This window comes from Myotis nattereri (genome assembly GCF_964212035.1).
Source record: "Myotis nattereri genome assembly, chromosome: 21".
NCBI lineage: Eukaryota > Metazoa > Chordata > Mammalia > Chiroptera > Vespertilionidae > Myotis > Myotis nattereri.
The window spans coordinates 1,460,113-1,482,357 of record NC_138097.1 but is presented as its reverse complement, the minus strand read 5'-3'; the positions used below and the strand labels follow the sequence as shown (position 1 = coordinate 1,482,357).

Sequence of the window (22,245 nt, the reverse complement as noted above, 5' to 3'; positions counted from 1 at the left end):
TCAGCATATCATTAGCATATTATGCTTTGATTGGCTGAGCGGATGACCGGACACTTAGCATATTAGGCTTTTACTATATAGGATTGGTTTTAGAGAGGGGGGAAAAGAGAGAGGGGGAGAGAGAATCATCAAGCCCTCCCTGCATTCACTGCTTGATGTGCCCCAAACGGGGACCGAACCGGCAACCCCAGCGCACCCAGACGATGCTCAACCAGCCAGGCACCCGGCCAGGGCGGAAAACTCCTACTTCGCCCTGAGTTACCAGAGCCCCTGTGGCCAAGCAAACTGGGTGTGAGAGGCGTCTGCACGGGGATCTCTGGTCACAAGCCACATCCACCAAAAGCCCACGGAGCGGACTCCACAGACCGACACAGCCTCCTGGAAACTGCTCAGACGGCTGCAGACACCCCCGCCCCCGTTCTGCCTGGTTCTTCCACGGACAACGTTCCCCAGCTTCACGAACCACTTCAGGAATTCAGTCCCAGCCCCGGCCGGGGAGCTCAGCAGGCCAGAGCACCACCCCGGGACGCGGAGGTGGCGGGTTCGATCCCTGCTCCGGGCACACGTAAGCATCCACCCGTGCACGCATCAACACGTGGAACAACGAAGTCGATGTCTCCCTCTTTCCCTTCCTCTCTCTCTACGATCAAAAAACTTTTAAAAAAATAAATTCTGAGTGAGGATAAAACTAGAATCCTATTCACGTTTTTAGAAATAGCTTAATCATGGAACTGACAGGAAAAGGAAAGTTTAACTAAAACCGAACCACCACGGAAACGTTTAAGAAAGTCATTTTAGCCCTGGCTGGTGTGGCTCAGTGGATAGAGCATCAGCCTGTGGACGGAAGGGTCCCGGGTTCGAGTCCGGCCAAGGGCACGGACCTCAGTTGCAGGCTCCTCCCCGGCCCGGGCCCTGGTCGGGGCGTGTGCAGGAGGCAACCCATCGATGTTTCTCTCTGTCTCTCTCTCTCTCTCCTCCACTCTCCCTAAAAATCAATGGGAAAATATCTCCGGGTGAGGCTGAACAAAAAAAAGAGAAAGAAAAGGAAATCATTTCACCAAACTTTTATCTGAGGGGAGGTGCTGGAATGACCTTCCAATCCTATCGAATAAAAGGCTCATATGCAAATCGACCGAACGGCAGGACGACCGGTCGCTATGACGTACACTGACCACCGGGGGCAGACGCTCAACACAGAAGCTGCCCCCTGGTGGTCAGTGCGCTCCCACAGGGGGAGCGCCGCTCAGCCAGACGCCGGGCTCACGGCTGGCGAGCGCAGCGGCGGTGGCGGAGCCTCTCTCGCATCCACGGCAGCGCTAAGGATGTCCGATTGCCGGCTGAGGGACCCTCCCTCCCCCAAGTGCATGGATATCGTGCACCAGGCCTCTAGTTACTTTGGAACAGGAAGCTGACAGTCATCACGCAAAGAACAGCTGGGGGAGAGGGCGTCAGTCGGTGAGCGTGGAATTAGCCCGGGTTCCCACCCCACATCTCCAACGTCAGAGGTCTCACCCCAACCTCAGCCCCGTAAGAAGCTGCTGACAGCGTCGCCACGGCGACTTGCTGCCGATGTGTCACTCAGCCAGCATCCTGAGTGGCACCAAGAATGTGCGCAGGTGAGAGCTGAGCCAGAAACCAGCAGCGCGAGCGGGTTTTCGGGGGCTGCCCGCACACGGCGCCCTCTCCAGACGCGGGGTTCAGAGCGCCCGTGTGCGGCGTCAGCAAAACCTGGAGACGGGTGTGCTCTTAGGAAATGAGGTTTAACATCAGGGTGTGTGGGGGGGGGGGTGTGCCAATCACGCTGACAAATCTAGATGCGCTTACAGCCCTGGCCGGTGTGGTTCAGTGGCTAGAGCGTCAGCCTGCGGACTGAAAGGTCCCGGGTTCGATTCCCGGTCAAGGGCACAGGCCTGGGTTGCGGACTCAATTCCTCAGTAGGGGGCGTGCAGGAGGCAGCCGATCCATGATTCTCTCTCATCACTGATGTGTGTCTCTCTCTCCCTCTCCCTTCTTCTCTGAAATCAATAAAAATGTAACAAAAACGCTGAGACCGGTTTGGCTCAGTGGATAGAGCGTCGGCCTGCGGACTGAGAGGTCCCGGGTTCGATTCCGGTCAGGGGCATGTGCCCATGTGCCTGGGTTGCGGGCACATCCCCAGTGGGGGATGTGCAGGAGGCAGCTGATCGATGTTTCTCTCTCATCGATGTTTCTAACTCTCTCTATATCTCTCTCTTCCTCTCCATAAAAAATCAATAAAATATATTTTTAAAAAAAAGTAACAAAAACATAGAAAGCTAATTTGGCCGTTTACTCTGACTTGAGTTCATCCCAAAAGGGCGGCAGGGGGCGGGGGAGAACTCTGTACTTGTAAACACACACACACACGCACACACGCACACACCCACACACACACATACACACGCATGCACGCACACAGGAACATACACAAACATGCACGCACACACGCACACATGCACACACACAGAGTCATGCTCACACAAAAACACAGAGAAAAACCTGACAATTCCAAGAGGCAGGCGGGACGGCGCCATCTCCTCCAGCTGAAGGGAGGGGCTCCCAGCACCCCGGGAACCCACACCTGAGCAAACGCGCAACTTGCAAGCACACTGCTGCCTCCGGACACAGACACACCGCTGGGCACCGGGAGCCGTCGGGGAACAGACATGGGGTCCAGCCAAGCCGTCGTGGCTGAGCCGCGACCTAGGAAGCAGGAGGTCAGGGTTCGATCCCCGGTCAGGGCACAGGCCCCGCTGTGGCTCGGTCCCCAGTGTGGGGCGTGCAGGACGCAGAAAGGCCCGCAGGCCGTGGGTCTGCAGCCTGGGCACCCGTCAGCGTCAGCAGGGAGGCCTGGAACCGCAGGCTGAGCCACCCGTTTCTTTTATTTTTTTAATGCATTCTTTTTTAAAAATATATATATATATATATATTTTATTGATTTCAGAGAGAGGAAGGGAGAGGGAGAGAGAAACATCCATGATGGGAGAGAATCACGGACCGGCTGCCTCCTGCACGCCCCACACTGGGATCCGAGCCCGCAACCCAGGCCTGTGCCCCGACCGGGAATCGAACCCTGACCTCCTGGTTCCTAGGTCCCGCGGGGCTCAAGCTGGGCGGCTTGGCTCGACCCCGTTTCTATCCAACAGCGGAGGGAGGGCCCAGCCGCTGCTGACGCCGCCGTGTGTCCAGGACCCGCGCCTGTAGCAGCTCCGTGTGTCTGCCAGCGGAGGAACCAGGCCTCGCTCCCCTGCGCTCCGTGCCCAGCACCGTGCCCGCACCCACGGGGGCACCGATGAGCACTTGCCGAATGAATGGCCGTTCGAAGCGCCGTTGCTCCGGCCACGGGATGACCTGCTGATGCATACTCATCGTGGGCGTGCTGCGCACACAGGCGTGTCAGAGTCACACGCGTGCCGGGCCCTGAGCTGGAGGGAGGGCTTGTCCGGGCACCTCTGGCCCAGTCACAGACCCGGCATCACACTTTCCCCTCCACTATCCAGGTGGTCAAGCTGTGAGCCTTCTCCTGCCAGCAGAGCTGACCGCTCACGTACCCACATGACCCTAAACCAGCGGTTCTCACCCTTCAGGCCCTTTGAACAGAGTTCCTCATGTTGTGATAACATTATTTCCGTGGCTCCTTCATCACTGTCATGTTGCTCCTGTGATGAATCGTCTTGTAAACATCTGATCTGCAGGATGGTCTCAGGTGACCCCTGTGCAAGGGTCGTTCAACCGCCAAAGGGGTCGCAACCCACAGGTTGAGAACCGCTGCCCTAAAGCAAGCGCTCCAGCCCTGGCCGGTGTTGCTCAGTGGATAGAGCGTCGGCCTGCGGACTGAAGGGTCCTGGGTTCGATTCCCGGTCCAGGGCACATGCCCGGGTTGCGGGCTCGATCCCCAGTAGGGGGCGTGCAGGAGGCAGCCGATCCATGATTCTCTCTCATCATGCATGTTTCTGTCTCTCTCTCCCTCTCCCTTCCTGTCTGAAATCAATGAAGATATCTTTTCTTTTCTTTTCTTTTATTGATTTTTTACAGAGAGGAAGGGAGAGAGATAGAGAGCCAGAAACATCAATGAGAGAGAAACACTGATCAGCTAGCTGCCTCCTGCACACCCCCTACTGGAGATGTGCCCGCAACCCAGGTACATGCCCTTGACCGGAATCGAACCCGGGACCTTTCAGTCCGCAAGCCGGGGCTCTATCCACTGAGCCAAACCGGTTTTGGCTGAAATCAACGAAGATATCTTTTTACAAAATAAAAATAAGTAAATTTGCCTGGGAGAGATCGGCCGTATCTGTGTCCACAGGGACGCCAGGCGCCGAGGGCGGCGAGGGGACGGCCGCCTCCTCTCCCGGGCCTCTCCCGGGCATCGCGCAGGCGGCTTTTCAAACCCGCTGCCTGAACGGCGCGTTACCATAGGCACAGTCATTCCCAAAAGCAGGTGTTTCGGTTAAAATTAGCTGTTTCAAAACTGCCAAATATTTGAGATCCCTGTGCCAGCTTTAAAAAAAAAAAAAAGTGTTTATAAAACAACCAATCAGACGACACTGACGTTCCCAGAATGATAAAACTAACTAATTCCTGCAAAACATGGCCCTGGATTAGGGAAAAAACCGGGGTGGAGATGAAGATAAAGGCAGGGAGAGAAACATATGTATGTATTTATTCACACATATATGTATACACACACACACACACACACGCACGTAATTTTTGTATTTCCTAACATCAACCCAGGATGAATAGAAAAAGGCGGAGTTGACGCCCTGGCCGGTGTGGCTCAGTGGATAGAGCATCAGCCTGCGGACGGAAGGGTCCCGGGTTCGATTCCTGGTCAGGGCACAGGCCCGGGTTGCAGGCTCGATTCCCGGCAGGGGGCGTGCGGGAGGCAGCCGATCCCTGATTCTCTCTCATCATGGATGTTTCTCTCTCTTTCTCTCCCTCTTCCTTCCTCTCTGAAACCAATAAAAATACTTATTTTTTAAAAAGGCCGAACTTAAAACCGCCCGTGAGGACATGTCTGCTTAATACTAGCAAAGCCCTGCATCTGGAAGCCTTGGTCCCGTTGACTTGGGGTGACTGTCATTAGTGAGGGCTTTTTTTTTTTTTTTAACATATATTTTTATTGATTTTATATTCAGAGGAAAGGAGCCCGCAACCCCGGGCACGTGGCCTTGACCGGGAATCGAACCCGGGCCCCTTCAGTCCGCAGGCCGACGGTCTATCCACTGAGCCACACCGGCCAGGGCAGTGATGGCCTGTGTCCTGCGAGCTGAGCCATGACGGTTCCTGCTCCCGTGACCGTCCGAGGGCAGGTTTTCCACATCCCCCGTCAGGACGGTGTCCGTGGGGCCGCGTACGGAGACGTGCCCTGGAGCGTCAGAAAAGCCTGCGAATTGATGTCAATGACATGAACCCTAGTGCGGTTTCATTAAAAATAAAAGTAAACGAGGCCAGTGCGATTTTATTCCTGGGCCCAGCTACCTGCGCTGACCTTATTAAGCCCAGCGAAGTAGGTCTGAGCTGCTCCTCTGTAAAGACGAGGGCTGTGGCCCTGGCCGGTGTGGCTCAGTGGATAGAGCGTCGGCCTGCGGACTGAAGGGTCCCAGGTTCGATTCCGGTCAAGGGCATGGGCCTTGGTTGCGGGCACATCCCCAGTGGGGGGCGTGCAGGAGGCAGCTGATCGATGTTTCTCTCTCACCGATGTTTCTAACTCTCGATCCCGCTCCCTTCCTCTCTGTAAAAAATCAATAAAATATATTTTTAAAAAAGACCAGGGCTGTTTTACAAACAAGTTGAGCAACCTGGGGCTGTGGGACAGTGTGACGCTGGCAAAGGCCTGTGTCCAAGCCCCGAGCTGGGCCACCCCGGGCACAGGCCTGGGAGAGATCAGCAGTGTCTGTGTCCACACACAGGTCCCTCATGCTGTCCCCCGACGCTTCTGGAAAAAAAGGCCAGCAGAATTCACTTCGAGTCACCTGCTGGAGGAGGAACCCTGGCTGGTGTTGCTCAGTGGATAGAGTGTCGGCCTGCGGACTGAAGGGTCCCGGGTTTGATTCCCGGTCAGAGCACAGGCCCAGGTGGCGGGCTCGATCCCCAGTGGGGGGTGTGCAGGAGGCGGCCGATCCATGATTCTCTCTCATCATGGATGTTTCTCTCTCTCCCTCTCCCTTCCTCTCGAAAATCAATAAAAATATATTTTAGCCCTAACCGGTGTGGCTCAGTGGATAGAGCGTCGGCCTGCAGACTGAAGGGTCCCGGGTTCGATTCCGGTCAAGGACATGTACCTGGGTTGCGGGCACATCCCCAGTGGGGGGTGTGCAGGAGGCAGCTGATGGATGTTTCTCTCCCATCGATGTTTCTAACTCTCTATCCCTCTCCCTTCCTCTCTGTAAAAAATCAATAAAATAAAGGAACCCTGAACTTGATCTTAGAGACAGAGGGGGAAGAGGTGAAGACGCCGCCATGGGAAGTGAAAGACTTCAGGGGAGGTTTTGAAATGTTACAAGTCAACACCTTCAATACAAGAAAATGTTAACAGCAGCTACTGCTTAACCAGGAGGGAAAAAAGTGCCCTAGCCAGTGTGGCTCAGTGGGTAGAGCGTCAACCTGTGGACCAAAGGGTCCCTGGTTCGATCCCGGTCAAGAGCACATGCCTGGGTTGCGGGCTCATCTCCAGTGGGGAGTGTGCAGGAGGCAGCTGATCGATGTTTCTTTCCCATCGATGTTTCTAACTCTCTATCCCTCTCCCTTCCTCTCTGTAAAAAAAATCAATAAAATATACTTTTTTTAAAAAATAAAGACAGCCATTCCACAGTGCATGTGGCTGTCCGTTCCCCCTCGCATATTCGGTGAGAAGTCTTTCTTTTCAGATCTGTGGGAACCACAAGGCTTTAGGCCGCACAACCCACCCCAAGGAGTAGGGCACCTGAGCAAAGGCAAAGCACGTCGCAGCTCCTCTGCACAGCACGAGCTGGACGGCATCGGTTGTGCGTCAGTGAAAAAATAAAAATTGTCCAAAACGTCTCTAGCTTCAGCAACACCACCCGCTCCTCTCCCCGTCCTTTTTCTGAAAACGTCTGCAGCAGCGAAAGCTACCTTCCCATAACCCCAAACTTTTCAGTCAACAAAGCAAGTTCTTCCAACACACGACCCACCAGAGCCTGTCGTACAAGATCAAGGTCACAGCCATAAACCTTTGGCCCGCAATCGCGCTGGGATTCTAGGAAGTTCTTAACACTTGGCTGAATGCCGGTCCCGCCACTAAAAAAAAAAAAAAAAATCTAGAACCCTTCCCCTGGCCAGTGTGGCTCGGTGGATAAAGCGTCAGCCTGTGGACTGAAGGGTCCTGGGTTTGATTCCGGTCAAGGGCATGTGCCTGAGTGGCAGGCTCCAACCCCAGTGGGGGGCGTGCAGGAGGCGGCCGATCCATGATTCTCTCACCATGGATGTTTCTCTCTCTCTCTCTCTCCCTTCCTCTCTGAAACCAATAAAAATATATTTTAGCCCTGGCCGGTGTTGCTAAGTGGATAGAGCGTCAGCCTGCGGACTGAAGGGTCCCGGGTTCGATTCCGGTCAATGGCACATGCCTGGGTTGTGGGTTCGATCCCCAATGGGGGAGCTTGCAGGAGGCAGCCGATGCATGATTCTCTCTCATCATGGATGTTTCTACCTCTCTCTCCTCCTCTTCCTTCCTTTCCGAAATCAATAAAAATATATTTTAAAAATAGATAAAGGGTGTCTCAAAATTCACGCAAGATTTGAATTTTGCATGAGCATTAACAAAAGCAAAAGCCTAATTTGACTTGGCTGATTGGATCAGATTCTCATATCTGTTGCCCTTGGATGCCAATCCCTTCCGTTGGATCAGCATCCCCAAGTACCAATGATGGCCCAGGAGCAGGGACCAGGAAGGCCCATGAAGACCACGGCTTTGTGTCTGTGCCAGCAAAGCCGGGGGGACCATGGACCCGATGTGCTATTCCACACAGAACCCTAGACTGGATACTTCATGAATCAATAAAAAATCTACAATTTTTCATTACAAACCTGTGTTTTCTCTCAAAATTACTTCTTGTGTGAATTCTGGGACACCCTGTATCTATTTTTTTAAAAATCTAGAACCCTCTGAAATCGTGAGTAGCCGGATCTGAACAGACCTGACCCCATTAAAGAGGCGACAGGCCCTCAGCTGAGGGACAGCTGACTGCCCAGAACGGCCGGGACTCATCGGGGAGAGACAGGCCGAGAACACTCTGGGCGAGACTTGCCCTCCCCGAGTTCAAGGCTGCTGGGGGGGGGGGGGGCGGGGGGGGGCGGAGAGGTAGGCAGGGCCGCGGGCTGGGCACACGGTGGCCCCCTCCCCGGAGGCCTGCTCCGTCCCCCGCACCCAGCAGCGTGCCTGCCACCTCGCAGTGGCCGCCCGCGCAGAAGGACCGCCCAAAGCCGTCTGAGAAACATAACACTTTAATAGATGAAATAAATACTCCAGTACATGCAAGGTACAAACTTGACATTGGAGGGGGGGGGGCGGGGGGAGGCGGAGAATCACTCTAGTGTCAATCAGAAAAATAAAACACACGCTCACAGTAGCTCCCCCCGACCCCCTACATGTGCACATCACCTGGCGAGCTCAGACTCTCTCCACACCAAGTCGACGCCTCATCCAACGGAGAAAAAAAAAATCAACAACATATAAAAAAAAAGTGTGGGGCGGGGAGGGATAGCTACATCCATGTCTAAGGAGTGCGAACTGAGGTAACCTTTCTTTTCATCAGGAAACAAAACAAAACAAAAAAAAAGGACCAAAAAAAGAAATGAACTCAGGACCTCCTTCCTGCCCAATGAACTAATCAGGTTTGGGTGAGGGGCTCCCGGAGAGGAGCTGGGGGTGCGGTGGGGGACCCCTGCCAGGGCAGCCAGCACCCCCTCTCCCCGCATCTCCACGTCCCTGCAGCGTGGGCTGCTGGGCTCTGGGGGGCCCCAGGTGCGTGCGCGTAAAAATAAATCAGATGCACGGCTCTGGCTTCTGGAAGATTCCTCGGGAGCATCTAACATGGAGGGGAAGGTGGTGGGGGGTGGGGGGGAGCTTCACCTACGATTTCTTTGGTATAAATTGAGAGGGGCAGACGATAAGCATCTTCCTTTATTCCAGGGGGGCGGGGAAGGGGGTGGGGAGAAGGGGGGGATGGGGGGTGCTAATTCACAGAATTGGAATTCACTGGCGGTAAAGTCCTGGGCGACGACCTCTCCCTCAAAGCCTGAGATAGCAGCGCGCACCCCTCGGCCACGGCGCAGGCCGAGTGCCGCAGCCGCTCCCGGTGGTCCGTCATCTTGGCGCCGCCTTCGGGGTGCAGCGCCAGATCCCTGAGGCACTGGGTCAGCAGCACGCAGGCCGACACCACGCTCATGGCGCCGCCCAGGATGGCCGTCTGCACCGCCTTGCCCTCGGCGCTCAGCGCGGCCGCGCGCCCCAGGAACTGCGGCTCCGTGGCGAAGCCCACGAGCGCGCCCACCGCCTGCGCCAGGGGCCCGCAGAAGAGCGCGCAGCGGCCGCGGGCCAGCTCGCTGGGCGCCGCCTTGACCTCGCGCACGCAGGCCAGCAGCGCCGACGCGCTCGTGCTCATGCACTTGACGCCCAGCTTGAACTGCTCGCGCGCAAAGCGGTCCCGCGACCGGTCGCTGGCTAGGGCGCACGCGTCCGTCAGGAACTTGAGGTTGCGCGACAGGCCCTGCGACACCTCGAGCAGCAGCTGCGGGGTCAGGTCGGCCAGCGGCGTGGCGCGCAGCGTGGCGCAGCCCTGCTCCACCTCGTGCCGGCAGCGCGTCACCCGGTAACGGTCCACCAGCCCCGGCTGCGCGGGCTGGGCCCCCGGCGTGGCCACGGCCGCCAGGTAGGCCGCGTGCGCCGAGCACTCGGTCAGCGACACCACCAGGTCGCCCAGCTCCTGCAGGCTGTCCCCCGCCTCGCCGAAGCGGCCCATGTTCAGCTGGCTCTGCACGTCGTGGGTGAGGATGGACAGCCCCTTGGTGCGCGCGATGATGGTGTCCCGGCACTGTTCGAAGGACTCTGCGGCGGCGCCGGCACCGACGGCAGCGGAGGAGGAGGAGGAGGCGGAGGAGGAGGAGGAGGAAGAGGAGGAGGCCAGGCCGTCGAAGAGCACGGGCCGGGCCTCGCTGGACAGCAGGAGCAGGTCGGCCACCAGCTGCATCTTGCCCTTGCACTGGTCACACACGGCCACCAGCCGTTTCCGCGGCTGCGAGCTGGTCCCCCCGACGGCGCCGCTCGTAGGAGCCGGAGAAGCCGCCGCCTCGCCGCTGGGCTTCCCCGCGCTGCCGCTAGCCATGGCGCCCGGGGGGCACTGGCATGCCGCTGGGGACCCCGCTACCGCCGCCGCTGCCGCTGCCGCTGCCCCTGCCGCCGCCCGCGCGGCCGTCGCGACTCAGCTGGCCGGGGCCGCGGTGCCGTCCCCGCACCATCATGCCATCCACCGCCGCGGGCGGAGGGCGCGGGCCGGCGGCGGCGGGGGCGCGGGGCGGGCCCACGGGCCGGGGGACGCAGGAGGCTCTTCCAGGCGCGGGAAGGGGCTGCGGCGTTGGGCCTCCGGCCTCCGGGAGGACGTGCAGGAACCATGAACCGGGCGCCGCCAACTCACAGCGCGCGCTCCTCGGGGCCGGGCTGCCAGGAAAGTCCCTTCGCCGGGGCCGCCGCCGCCGCCGCCGCCTTCCTGGGCATGGCCCGGCCCAGCCGCCGGAGCGGGCGGGCGGGAGGGGAAGCTGGGAGTTGTCTTTCCTTCCTTCCTTCCTTTCTTTGAAATCCAAATCCCTTCCTCGGGGAGGAGACGGGCGCGCGGCGGGCCCCGGGCGGGCTCAGCTGTCAGCCTCCGCGGCTCGGCGGTGCACGTGGGCTCCGGGAGCCGCGACCCCGCGCGGCGGCACGTCCCCGCGACGGTGGCCCGGCCTGGCGCTGGGGGGACGCGCGGCCTCCGCGGCGCATCTCCCGTCCCCCCGGGTCTCGGGAAGCGGCCCGGCGGCGGCGGGGGCCGAGGGTGTGGCCGGTGTGGCCGAGTCAGTCGGGGGGCAGCTGCACGGATGAGCACGGAGGCCGCCCGCTCGCGTTCCGTCCGTCCGTCCGCCCGCCACGCCACGCCCGGCGGCCCTTCCCGCCTCGAGACTCACAGCGCGCGGCCCGGCGCCCGGGCGGCACGCCCTCCAGCCCCGCGCCCCGCAGCTGGCGACCGTGGGCGCGAGTCCATGCCCGGCGCGTCCTCTCCGCGGGCCCTGCGCATCGGACGGGGCGTCCTCGGCGCGCGCGTGTCCCCGGCGGCGGCGGTGGCCAAACTCACAAGGTCCCCGCGGTGCGGCGGCCACCCGCCCGGGCCCCGGCTTCTGCCATTTTTTGCCAAACCTCCAACTTCCGAGCGAGCCGGGGAGACGGGAAGGAAGGGCGGGGGCCGCGAGGCGCGGGGGGACGCCGCCTCCTCCCCGCTCGGCACCTCGGAGCGCGCGGTCCTGGGCGCGCCGCCCGCCCGATCGCCGGCCGCCGGAGGCTCCCCTGGTCCCGGCCGGCCTCGCCCCCGCCGCCGCCTCGGCCGCCGCCTCCCGGGAGCCTATAGAAAGCTTTTGTGTGGCGTCACCGCCTTTCGTTTAAATCCCGCTTCCTCCTCTCGCCTGCCCCCGCCCCCTCGCCGCTGCCGGATGCTTGCGCGATGCGCTGCTCCTCCCCCGGGAAGCGGGCGGCTGCGGGCGGACGCCACCGCCCATCGCGGAGGGAGGCCGGCGCCGGGGCCGGGGCCGGCCGGGGGGTCCCGGGCCTTCCCCGCTGTCCCGGGGAGGGAGGCCGGGACGGAGGCCGCGGGGCCGGGGCTCTGCGCTGCGCGCGATCGGGGGAGTCGGGGCGCCGCCGCCGCCGCCGGTTGGCCTTACGTAAGCGCTCCGCCGGGCTGGGGCCCCGCGCGCCGTCCCCGCCCTGGGAGCCGGTCTCAGCGGTGACCTGTTTTCTGGGGCAGCGGGAGGAGGGCCCGGTGCCATCCCCTGTGACTTGCGGGGGCCGGTCCCCGCGCTTGGCGGGACCTCGTCCGGCTTTCCAAGCGCCCCCTCCCCCGCACCACTACCCCCCCCCCCAAGTCCTTTATGTGGCTGCTCCTCTCCCGGGGCGGGATCTGAGGGGTGAGCGGGGCGAGGAGGCGGGGGCGCACCGGACGCGGAGGCCCAGGAGCACGACCGGGTCGCCGTGGAACTCTGCGTCTCTTGGGCACTTAGCGCGCGGGTTCTGCGCGCCCCTCCCCGGGGGCACGCTCTCCCGGGGGCACCCTCTCCCTCCTCCCCGCCCTCCCGCCCTCCCGCCCAGGACCCGGTTTCTGATCTGACTGCAGAGTCCTTGGCTCTGAGCTGGCCCGGTCAGCGTGCGCCACGGCGGGCTGGTGCGCTTAGCCCTCCCGTGACCTCTGGGGCTCGGCCACTTTTATGGGGTGACTGAGGGCAAGCCCCTTTTCTCCTAGGAAAACTGCTGCTCGGTGCCTGGCATGCCCTCCTCGGGGTCAGGAGAGTGGCGCCCGGCCAGGCGAGGAGCCCACCCCACCTCTTCTCAGACCGTGTTTACTAGAAAGTGGTTGAAGCGCCTGGGCTTTCCGCCCAGCCAAGGGCCCCACCTCCGGGGCCCACACGCTGGCTGGGTGTGGGCAGCCCCGGTCATGTTTGTTCCTCCCTCCCCTTCTAGGGTCTGGAGTCACCCTTTCCGCCAGTTGCCATCTATATATATAAAAGCCTAACCCACCAAGCCACAGGTAGACCAGCCCCAGTGCGCTCTCACAGCCAGCTCTCACAGCCAACCTCCCCTGACCCCTCCCTCAACCCCCTCCTACCCCCAGCAACCTCCCTCCGCCCTGATCGGACCCCCCCCCCCCACCCTGTGCACGAATTTGTGCACCGGGCCCCTAGTTGTTACATATAAGGAGGATGACTTTGCAATTTATCTTCCAAACTGAAACACCCTGAGCCCTGCTGTTAATAAACTAACCGGGAGCAGCAGATGCAAAGCCCGAAGTCACCGACTTGCAAAGTCTGCTTCGCTACCGTCCAGACCCTGGCTGAGCCTTTGGGGTGTGCAAACCAAGGCCGATAAAACACTGTTTTTTGAATGGGCAGCTGATCTTATTTTGGGAGGAGGGGGGCGGGGACAGCGGGATACACCAGGCTCTTCCCATGGCTGCCCAGGAGTCCCACCTTGGTCCTATCTAGCCCCAAAAACGCCCTGAGGAAGAAGTCAAACGCGTCCCTCCCTGAAACTGCATTGGAATAGGGATTCCCCTCCTGCCCCCGCCCCCCTCCCCCCATCCCCCACGCAAAGCCACCGGTGCCCCAGGGTCCTATTTATTTTCCTTTCCTTCTATGTTTGCAACCTGTTCTGTTGTTGCTGGAGAACTCCTGCCCCAACAATGAGCTGTGTCACTCAGACTGCCGCACTGTATCAGTGATGTTTGGTTGAACATTAAAATTTTTCTAAAATATACCTTTATTAACTTCAGAGAACAAGGGAGAGGGAAAGAGAGACAGAAACATCAATAATGAGAGAGAATCACCCATTGGCCGCCTCCTGCACGTCCCCCACTGGGGACCAAGCCCGCACGAAGGTGTGTGCCCTTGACCGGAATCGAACCTGGGACCCTTCAGTCTGCAGGCCGACGCTCTATTCTTCCAGCCAAATCAGTTAGGGCTCAACATTAAAATGTTGAGCCCGGCCATGTAACTCAGTGTCAACCTGGGAACCAGGAGGTCATGGTTCGATTCCCGCTCAGGGCACAGGCCCCAGTTGCGGGCTCATCCCCGGTGGGGCGCGTGCAGGAGGCGGCCGATCCATGATTCTCTCTCATCATGGATGTTTCTCTCCCCCTCTCTGAAATCAACAAAAGATATTGTTAAGAATTTGATAGCATTGCTTTCTCAGTCCTCCCTGCTTCATTTCTCAGAGCAACTCCCGGACTGATCCTCCCTTTACTTTCTGCCACCGGCCGTTGACGCCACAGACTGGGCACCTGCCATGTGCCAGGCCCTGGACTAGGCACATAAGAAATACCAGGCTCTACCCCTTCTGGGGAGTCCAGTTCAGAGAGGGCAACAGACTCGCAAGAATCACACCAGCAAGGAACCCCAGTCTCACCATTGCAACAGTGAGCGCGTGGCGTCTAGGACCTACAGCAGAGCTAAGGCAGCTCACCGTCCAGTCCCCTGGCGACGCGGCAGGGTCACGTGACCCATTCTGACCCAAGAGATCAGGTGGGATGAGGTGATGGGCGGCCTGGGATTCTCAGTCCCCCCCCTCCCTCCCCCCCCCCGTTCCTCCCCCAGGCCCTGTGTTCTGGATGCTTCTGCTGAAAGGTGTGGAGCAGACCTTTTGACCTGCGTTGGACGTGAAATGTAGTGAAAGGTAAACTCAGTGTTAAGGCACTAAGATCTGAGGGTTGTTGCTGTAGCATTTAAAAAGAAAAAAGAATACATATAGATATATATATATATAATTGATTTCAGAGAGGAAGGGAGAGGGAGAGAAGGATAGAAACATCAATGATGAGAATCATTGATTGGTTGCCTCCTGCACGCCCCACCCTGGGGATCAAGCTCGCAACCCAGGCAGGTGCCCTTGGCCGGAATCAAACCCAGGACCCTTCAGTCTGCAGGCTGACGCTCTCTCTACGGAGCCAAACCAGCCACGGCTTAAATATATTTGTATTGAGGGAGAGAGAGTTAGAAACATCGATGGGAGAGAAACATCGATCAGCTGCCTCCTGCACGCCCCCTACGGAGGATGTGCCCGCAACCAAGGTACACGCCCTTGACGGGAATCGAACCTGGGACCCTTCAGTCCGCAGGCCGACGCTCTATCCACTGAGCTAAGCCAGTCAGGGCTCAGGCCGTCTTCCTCACACACATCCAAGCATCCAGCGTTGTCATCGTCTTTCGGTCTCTGGAAAACTGGCATCTCCCCTCCCTTTTCCCCGATGCCCACGGGGGATGAAAGAGAGTCTGACATGCATGGGCCAGGGCTCACGGGAGCAGGGTCACTGTGACAGACAGGTCACGCCTTACCCAGCATGCCCTCCCGCCCTGCGGTGTGCTGGGTCCCCATACCGTAAGAACAGGTGGGCGGCAACCCCTGAGCCTCCCCACCCACCCCCCGCCCTTCTGTGCTGTCTCTCTGTTCACCCGAAGCTCAGTGGGCGAGGAGGCCTGCGTGCAGGGCCAGCTCTACCATGGCAGGCACCCGGAGCATTCAGTCCTAAGATCTGGGAGACCTGGGATGCCCCCCAATCCAGCTTTCTAGCGAGCCCGGCATGGAGGTGAAGCTTGCTTTCACAGGAAAATTCTCCACCCCATTTCCCTCCTGGCTAAGGAACTTTGTAAGTATTTTCCATTTTGGAGAATTCTATAAGGGAGAGAATTTTCATGGCAATGGCAGTATTATAGGTCATTTGAGTTAAGTGTATTGTTCTGAGCATTTCAGTTGAAATTAGACTTTTTAAAAAATATATACTTTCATTGATTTCAGAGAGGAAGGGAGAGGGAGCGAGAGAGAGAAACATCAATGATGAGAGAGGATCATGGATCGCTTGCCTCCTGCACGGCCCCCACCAGGGATCAAGCCTGCAACCTGGGCCTGAGCACTTGACCAGAATCGAACCTGGGACCCTTTGGTCCACAGGCCGACGCTCTATCCACTGAGCCACACTGGCCAGGGCTGAAATTAGACTTTTTTCTTCTATCTTGCTGAAGAGAACAATATCAATCAATATTTTGGAGGCATCAGTGTGTTTATGTGCCTCTCTACATTTTAAAATACAGCGGATTTGAAATACCACTGCATAGGGTTCCCTCTTATTTAAAACAGGGATATTATCCTATACTAGAGGCCCGGTGCACAAAAATTTGTACACTTGTGTGTGTGTGTGTGGGGGGGTCCCTCAGCCTGGCCAGTGCCCTCTCGCAGTCTGGGACCCCTGCTAGTTTAGGCCCGGTCCCTGGGGAATTGGGCCTAAGCTGGCAATCAGACATCCCTCTGGCAGCCCGGGAGCCCTCGGGGGATGTCCACTTGCAAGCAGGGAGCAGGCCTAGCTGCAGTCGGACATCCTTAGCGCTGCTGAGGAGGCAGGAGAGGCTCCCACCACCACCGCTGTACTGGCAGCCGTCAGCCTGGCTTGTGGCTGAGCAGAGCTCCCCCTGTGGGAGCACACAGACCACCAGGGGACAGCTCCTGCATTGAGCATCTGCCCCCTGGTGGTCAGTGTGTGTCATAGTGACCAGTCATTCCCAGTCTTTCTGCTGTTAGGGTCAGTTTGCATATTACCCTTTTACTATATAGGATAGAGGCCTGGTGCATGGGTGGGGGCCGGCTGGTTTGCTCTGCAGGGTGTCCTGGATCAGGATGGGGGTCCCGCTGGGGTGCCTGGCCAGCCTGGGTGAGGGGCTGATGGCTGTTTGCAGGGTGGTCACACCCCCTTCAGGGTGGGGGTCCCCACTGGGGTGACTGGCCAGCCTGGGTGAGAGGCTGATGGCTGCTTTCAGGCTGGCCACACCCCCTTCAGGTTGGCAGGTTGGGGGTCCCCCCTGGGGTGCCTGGCCAGTCTGGGTGAGGGGCTGAGGGCCGTTTTCAGGCTGGTCACACCCCCTTCAGGGTGGGGGGTCCCCACTGGGATGCCTGGCCAGTCTGGGTGAGGGGCTGAGGGCCGTTTTCAGGCTGGCCAAGTCCCCCAGCGATGGAAGCTTCCAGCCTCTCCTTTTTTTCTTTTATTCTGGGATTTATTTACCTTCTATAATTGAAACTTTGTTGCCTTCAGTGCAGCTAAGAGCCAGCTCCTGCTCACTCTAGCTCTGTGGCCACGGCTGGCTGAAAGCAGGTATCTGGGGTTTATTTATCTTCTATAATTGAAACTTTGTTGCTTTGAGTGGAGCTCAGAGCCGCCGCAGCAGCCAGGAAGCTTGGCTTCCTCCATCATTGGGGCAACCAAGCCTCCTGCTCGCTTCAGCTCCGAGGCTGCCGGCCACCATCTTGATTGGGTTAATTTGCATATAGTTGCTCTGATTGGCTGGTGGGCATGGCTTAAGGCGTAGTGAAGGTACAGTCAATTTGCATGTTTGTCTTTTATTAGTGTAGATAATAAAAGGCTAATATACAAATCAACCGAATGGTGGGACGACTGGTCGCTATGACGCACACTGACCACCAGGGAGCAGACGCTTAACACAGGAGCTGCCCCCCTGGTGGTCAGTGCGCTCCCACAGGGGGAGTGACGCTCAGCCAGAAGCCGGGCTCCTAAGCCATCAGTCGGACATCCCCCGAGGGCTCCTGGGCTGCTAAAGGGCTCAGGCTGGGCTCAGGGAACCCCCTCCACACGCCCCCCCACCCCAGTGCATGAATGTCATGCACCAGACCTCTAGTTATCACCATATTATCCCTTCAGGTCCTGGCCTCCTGTGATCTGGGTATTGCTTACCTCCTGTGCTAGTCTGCAAGGTCTTCAGGGCAGGGACCTTGTAGTCACCTTTCCATCCAGGCCTCAGCTGGGTCTTGGTTGTCAGTAGGCCTTTATTAAATAAACTAGAGGCCCGGTGCATGACATCCGTTCTTGGGGGGGTGTCTCTCAGCCCGGCTTACACCCTCTCCAATCTGGGACCCCTCAGGAGATGTCCGACTGCTGGTTTAGGCCCGATCCCTGTGCAGACATCCCTCTCGCAATCCAGGACCACTGGCTCCTAACCACTCACCTGCTTGCCTGCCTCGCGCCCAACTGCCCTCCCCTGCAGGCCTGGTCGCCCCCAACGGCGCCCTCCCTTGCCAGCCTGGTCATCCCCATCTGGCCTCCCTTGCAGGCCAGTTCGCCCCCAACTGCCCTCCCCTGCCAGCCTGATCTCGCCCCCAACTGCCCTCCCCTGCCAGCCTGGTCTCGCCCCCAACTGCCCTCCCCTGCCAGCCTGATCTCGCCCCCAACTGTCCTCCCCTGCCAGCCTGATCTCACCCCCAATGGCCTCTGCTTCAGCCCCCACCACCATGGCTTTGTCCGGAAGGAAGTCGGATGTCTGGAAGATGGCCGGATGACCTGGTCTAATTAGCATATTACCTTTTTATTAGTATAGATTCTCGGAGAGTTGAACTGAGTCAAGTTCCAAATGCCGAAACGGTAAAAATGCAATCAATCCAGATGTTTTCCCATCAGTGGGTTCTAAGATGAATCTCCTCCTTGGGCAAAAGTCAGCAGCCCTGGGATGTTGTATACAATCCCAGCAATTTCTCCAAGTCACGAAGTGCCTTTTTTTTCCTGGCTACCTGGGACTCCCAGCACTTCGGCCCCTGCGTTTGGCAGCTGGCAGAATGAATGAACAGGGCCACCCCTCCCAGCGGAGCACGTGATCGGCCACAGCTGTGCGTGTTTTTTAGCATGACGGCACCAGGACAGGGCTCTGAGCCACTGGGTGGAGCAGTTCGCCCTGGGGAGAAAGCTTGTGACATTTCCCTTATGATTTAAAAAAAGAAAATGGGAAGAAAAAAACACCTCTCTTCCTTATGAGTTGTTCTGCTCAAGGTCAGTAGAAAATGTTGCCCCAGCCCTGGCCGGTGTGGCTCAGTGGATAGAGCGTCGGCCTGGGGACTGAAGTGTCCAGGTTCCATTCCAGTCAAGGGCACATGCCTGGGTTGTGGGCTCTGTCCCCAGTCGGGGGCGTGCAGGAGGCAGCTGAGCAATGATTCTCTCATCATTGATGTTTCTCTCTCCCTCCCTCTCCCTTCCTCTCTGAAATCAATAAAAATATTATTTTAAAGCCCTGACTGGTGTGGCTCAGTGGAGAGAGCGTTGGCCTGCGGACTGAAAGGTCCCAGGTTCAATTCCAGTCAAGGGCATGTACCTTGGTTGTGGGCACATCCCCAGTGGGAGGTGTGCAGGAGGCAGCTGGTCGATGTTTCTCTCTCATCGATGTTTATAACTCTCTATCCCTCTTTCCTCTCTGTAAAAAAAAATAAAATATATATATATACATATATATATACACACACACATATATATACATATACATATATACATATTTTAAAGGAAGAAAATGTCATAGTGTGTGCACATATAGATGTATGCGTGAATACGTACAATATCAGCCACCGCTACAGGGAGAGACATGAAGCTGCAATGTTCCAGGAGAGCAAAGGTGAGGCCGACATTGCCCGCTGGTTGCCCTGTCACCATCCGCTTCCTCTCGCCCCTGGATAACAGAACCCCAATTTTATTTGGGGTGCGGGTGCATCCGGCGCGAAGACGGCTCCCCAGCCCACCTCGAGGGCCAGGCTCCAGCCGCCGGGATGTAAACACAGGGCCGGTGGAATGTCCGCACAGGCCGCTTGACGCTAGCTGACTCCACGGGAAGGTATGTCCGTTTCGGCCTTCCTCCCCCTCCCTCTGCATGGCTGTCGGCTTGAGGGCTGGAGCGCTGGTGGCCACGGTGGACCTTGAGGCGACCTTGAGGACGGGAGCCAAAGGCCAGTGCGACGGAGCAGGACAGAGGGACTGGGAGCCGCAATACCAGCCCGAGAGGCTTGGTTTCCAACTGCTTTTCTATGAAAGAAAAACCCAGCGATAACAACAAAGCCCTCTCTCTCTCCTAAAGCACTTTTGAAACAATTTAGTTTTGTTATGTACAACCTATTCCGAGCAAGGCGGCTCCTTTGCTAGGGCCGCCGTAAGGAAGCACCACAGCCCTGGCCGGCTTGGCTTAGTCCAGCGGCTCTCAACCTTCCAAATGCCGCGGCCCTTTAATACGGTTCCTCATTGTGGTGACCCCAGCCATGAAATTATTTTCGTGGCGACTTCATCGCTGTCATGTTGCTCCTGTTATGAATCGTCATGTAAATATCTGATATGCAGGATGTATTTTCATTGTTACAAATTGAACATAATTAAAGCATCGAGATTAATCACAAAAACAATATGTAATTATATATGTGTTGTCCGATGGTCTTAGGCAATGCGACCTCTGTGAAAGGGTCGTTCGACCCCCAAAGGGGTCACGACCCCCAGGTTGAGAACCACTGGCTTAGTGGGTAGAGCGTCGGCCTGTGGACTGAAGGGTCCCAGGTTTGATTCCCATCAAGGGTACATGCCTGGGGTTGCAGGCTCCATCCCCAGTGTGGGGCGTGGAGGAGGCAGCCAATCAATGATTCTCTCTCATCATTGATGTTTCTATCTCTTTCTCTCTCTCTCTCCTTCACTGAAATCAGTAAAAATATATTGGAAAAAAATAAACAATCGAATAAAAATTGGCAAAAGAATCCATGAAAATATGTTTCTGTAAAGACTTGGAAGATCTCGGGGTTATTTCAATGCAACACTTAAGAAAAAAAATATGACAGACTTAAGAATGTTAACATAAAAAAAACCATTGAAACCGGAAGAATTTCTGTGAGTTTATTTGAGCCAAACTGTCGACAGATGCCGGGAAGCAGAACCTCAAGGGATTGGGATAAAGCTCCGGAGAATGGGGGTTCCATCTGTGTTTATATGTTGCAATCAAAGGAGGGATGTAGGTGGGTGACATGAGATCCATTGGGGATGGATCAGGGAGTTGGGAGCAAGCATTGGGGGGTGGCGGGGGGGGGGACCCCTAGGATTGGATAAAAGGTAAAATGATGGACACGTGTTTAGGTGGGTGCGGGGACAATGAACATGACAGTGAGGGGATCTGTGGTCTCTGACCTGCGCCCAGCACATTAGGCTCTGCCCCGAGGGGTCCAGAAAAAGGGATGTTACCAGGCACCCAGACATTTCAGGGTGTGTTACCACAGAGGCAAAAAGACAGACAGGCTCCGTGAAGGCAGAGGCTGCCCTTGTCGGGGAAGATGCCGGCCTAGGAGGTGACCCCACCACCACTGCTTCTAGTTTAACGTCAGACCCTCCTGTGTGGTGACCTGAGGTCTCTGAGTCTGCAAGGCCGCCCGCGGGCCCCCCCTGAGCTGTCGGGTCAGCACGTGGCCCCTTTCGTCCACGAGCCACAAAATGTGTTTCCTGGCTGTCCTGGGGGCCAGAAGCTCCGGATCAAGGTGTGGGCGGGGCTGGCTTCTTCTCAGACCTCGCTCCTGGGCCTGTCGGTAGATGGCGGCCTCCTCCCTGTGTCTTCACGTGTCTCCCCATCCATGACAACAGCCAATCTCCTCTTCTTATGAAGGCGCTAGTCCTGCCCGACTGGCATGGCCCCGTGGTTGGGTGCCAACCTAGGTCACTGTCGATTCCCGGTCAAGGACACAGGGCTGGATTGGGGGATGGATCCCAAGTAGGGGGGAGGGAGGCAGCCGATCCATGATTCTCTCTCCTCATTGATGTTTCTCTCTCTCTCTCCCCGCTCTAAAATCAATTAAAAAATATATATATTTTTAAAAAGACACTTGTTGCCCTAGCTGTTTTGGCTCAGTGGATGGAGCGTCGGCCTACGGACTGAAGGGTCCCGGGTTCGATTCCTGGTCAAGGGTACATGCCCGGGGTGTGGGCTTGATCCCCAGTAGGGGGTGTGCAGGAGGCAGCCGATCCATGATTCTCTCTCATTATTGATGGTTCTCTCTCTCTCAAATCAAAAATGTTGCAAGAAAGCAGCAGGCCTGCCATTTAAAATATTTCTTAAAAGAAAGACACTTATCCTATTGGATTAGGGCCCCATCCTAACAACCTCATGTTAATTATCTCTTTAAAGACCTCATCTCCAAATACAGTCGCATTCTGAGGTCCTGGGGTTCAGGGCTTCCCCCTGTAAAAGGTGGAGGGATGCAATCCAGCCCATAACACAAGGCACCAATGAAGAGGTTTGTTGTGGCTATTTTTTTTTTTTTGGTCATAATACAAAATTTATTAATATTAGTAAATGTCCAGCAATAGGGGTCATAGAGAAATAAACGATTGGCATATTAGTACTAAACCTATTCTTTAGCTCCCATCTAAAGAATAAAAACCCTGCCCTAACCGGTGTGGCTCAGTGGCTAGAGCGTCAGCCTGTGGACTGAAGGGTCCCAGGTTCGATTCCCAGTCCAGGGCACCTGCCCGGGTTGCGGGTTCGATCCCCAGTAGGGGGCGTGCAGGAGGCAGACGATCCATGATTCTCTCTCACATCAATGTTTCTCTTTCTCCCTCTCCCTTCCTCTCTGAAATCAATAAAAAAAATATATTTTTAAAAAATTTGCAAGAAAGCAGTAAGGCCTGCCATTTAAAA

The 22,245-nt window shown here is 57.2% G+C and overlaps 2 protein-coding genes across 2 annotated transcripts; both read right to left on the bottom strand.

Annotated features, from left to right (window-relative positions):
- Window positions 1-8,466: 8,466 nt before the first annotated feature.
- Window positions 8,467-10,364, bottom strand: TLNRD1 (talin rod domain containing 1; the record flags this gene model as incomplete). Its single annotated transcript, XM_081114956.1, has 1 exon — window positions 8,467-10,364. The coding sequence occupies one exon, from the start codon at window positions 10,362-10,364 to the stop codon at window positions 9,216-9,218; it is 1,149 nt and encodes a 382-aa protein (XP_080971082.1). The 3' UTR covers window positions 8,467-9,215.
- Window positions 8,467-11,586, bottom strand: LOC308535938 (uncharacterized protein). Its single transcript, XM_081114957.1, has one exon. It carries the CDS (start codon window positions 10,498-10,500, stop codon window positions 10,357-10,359), a length of 144 nt encoding a protein of 47 aa, XP_080971083.1. The 5' UTR covers window positions 10,501-11,586; the 3' UTR covers window positions 8,467-10,356.
- Window positions 11,587-22,245: the final 10,659 nt, after the last annotated feature.

Excerpts from the sequence above, each read along its gene's own strand:
- LOC308535938 (XM_081114957.1), bottom strand. The coding sequence starts at position 10,500 with ATGATGGTGCGGGGACGGCACCGCGGCCCCGGCCAGCTGAGTCGCGAC.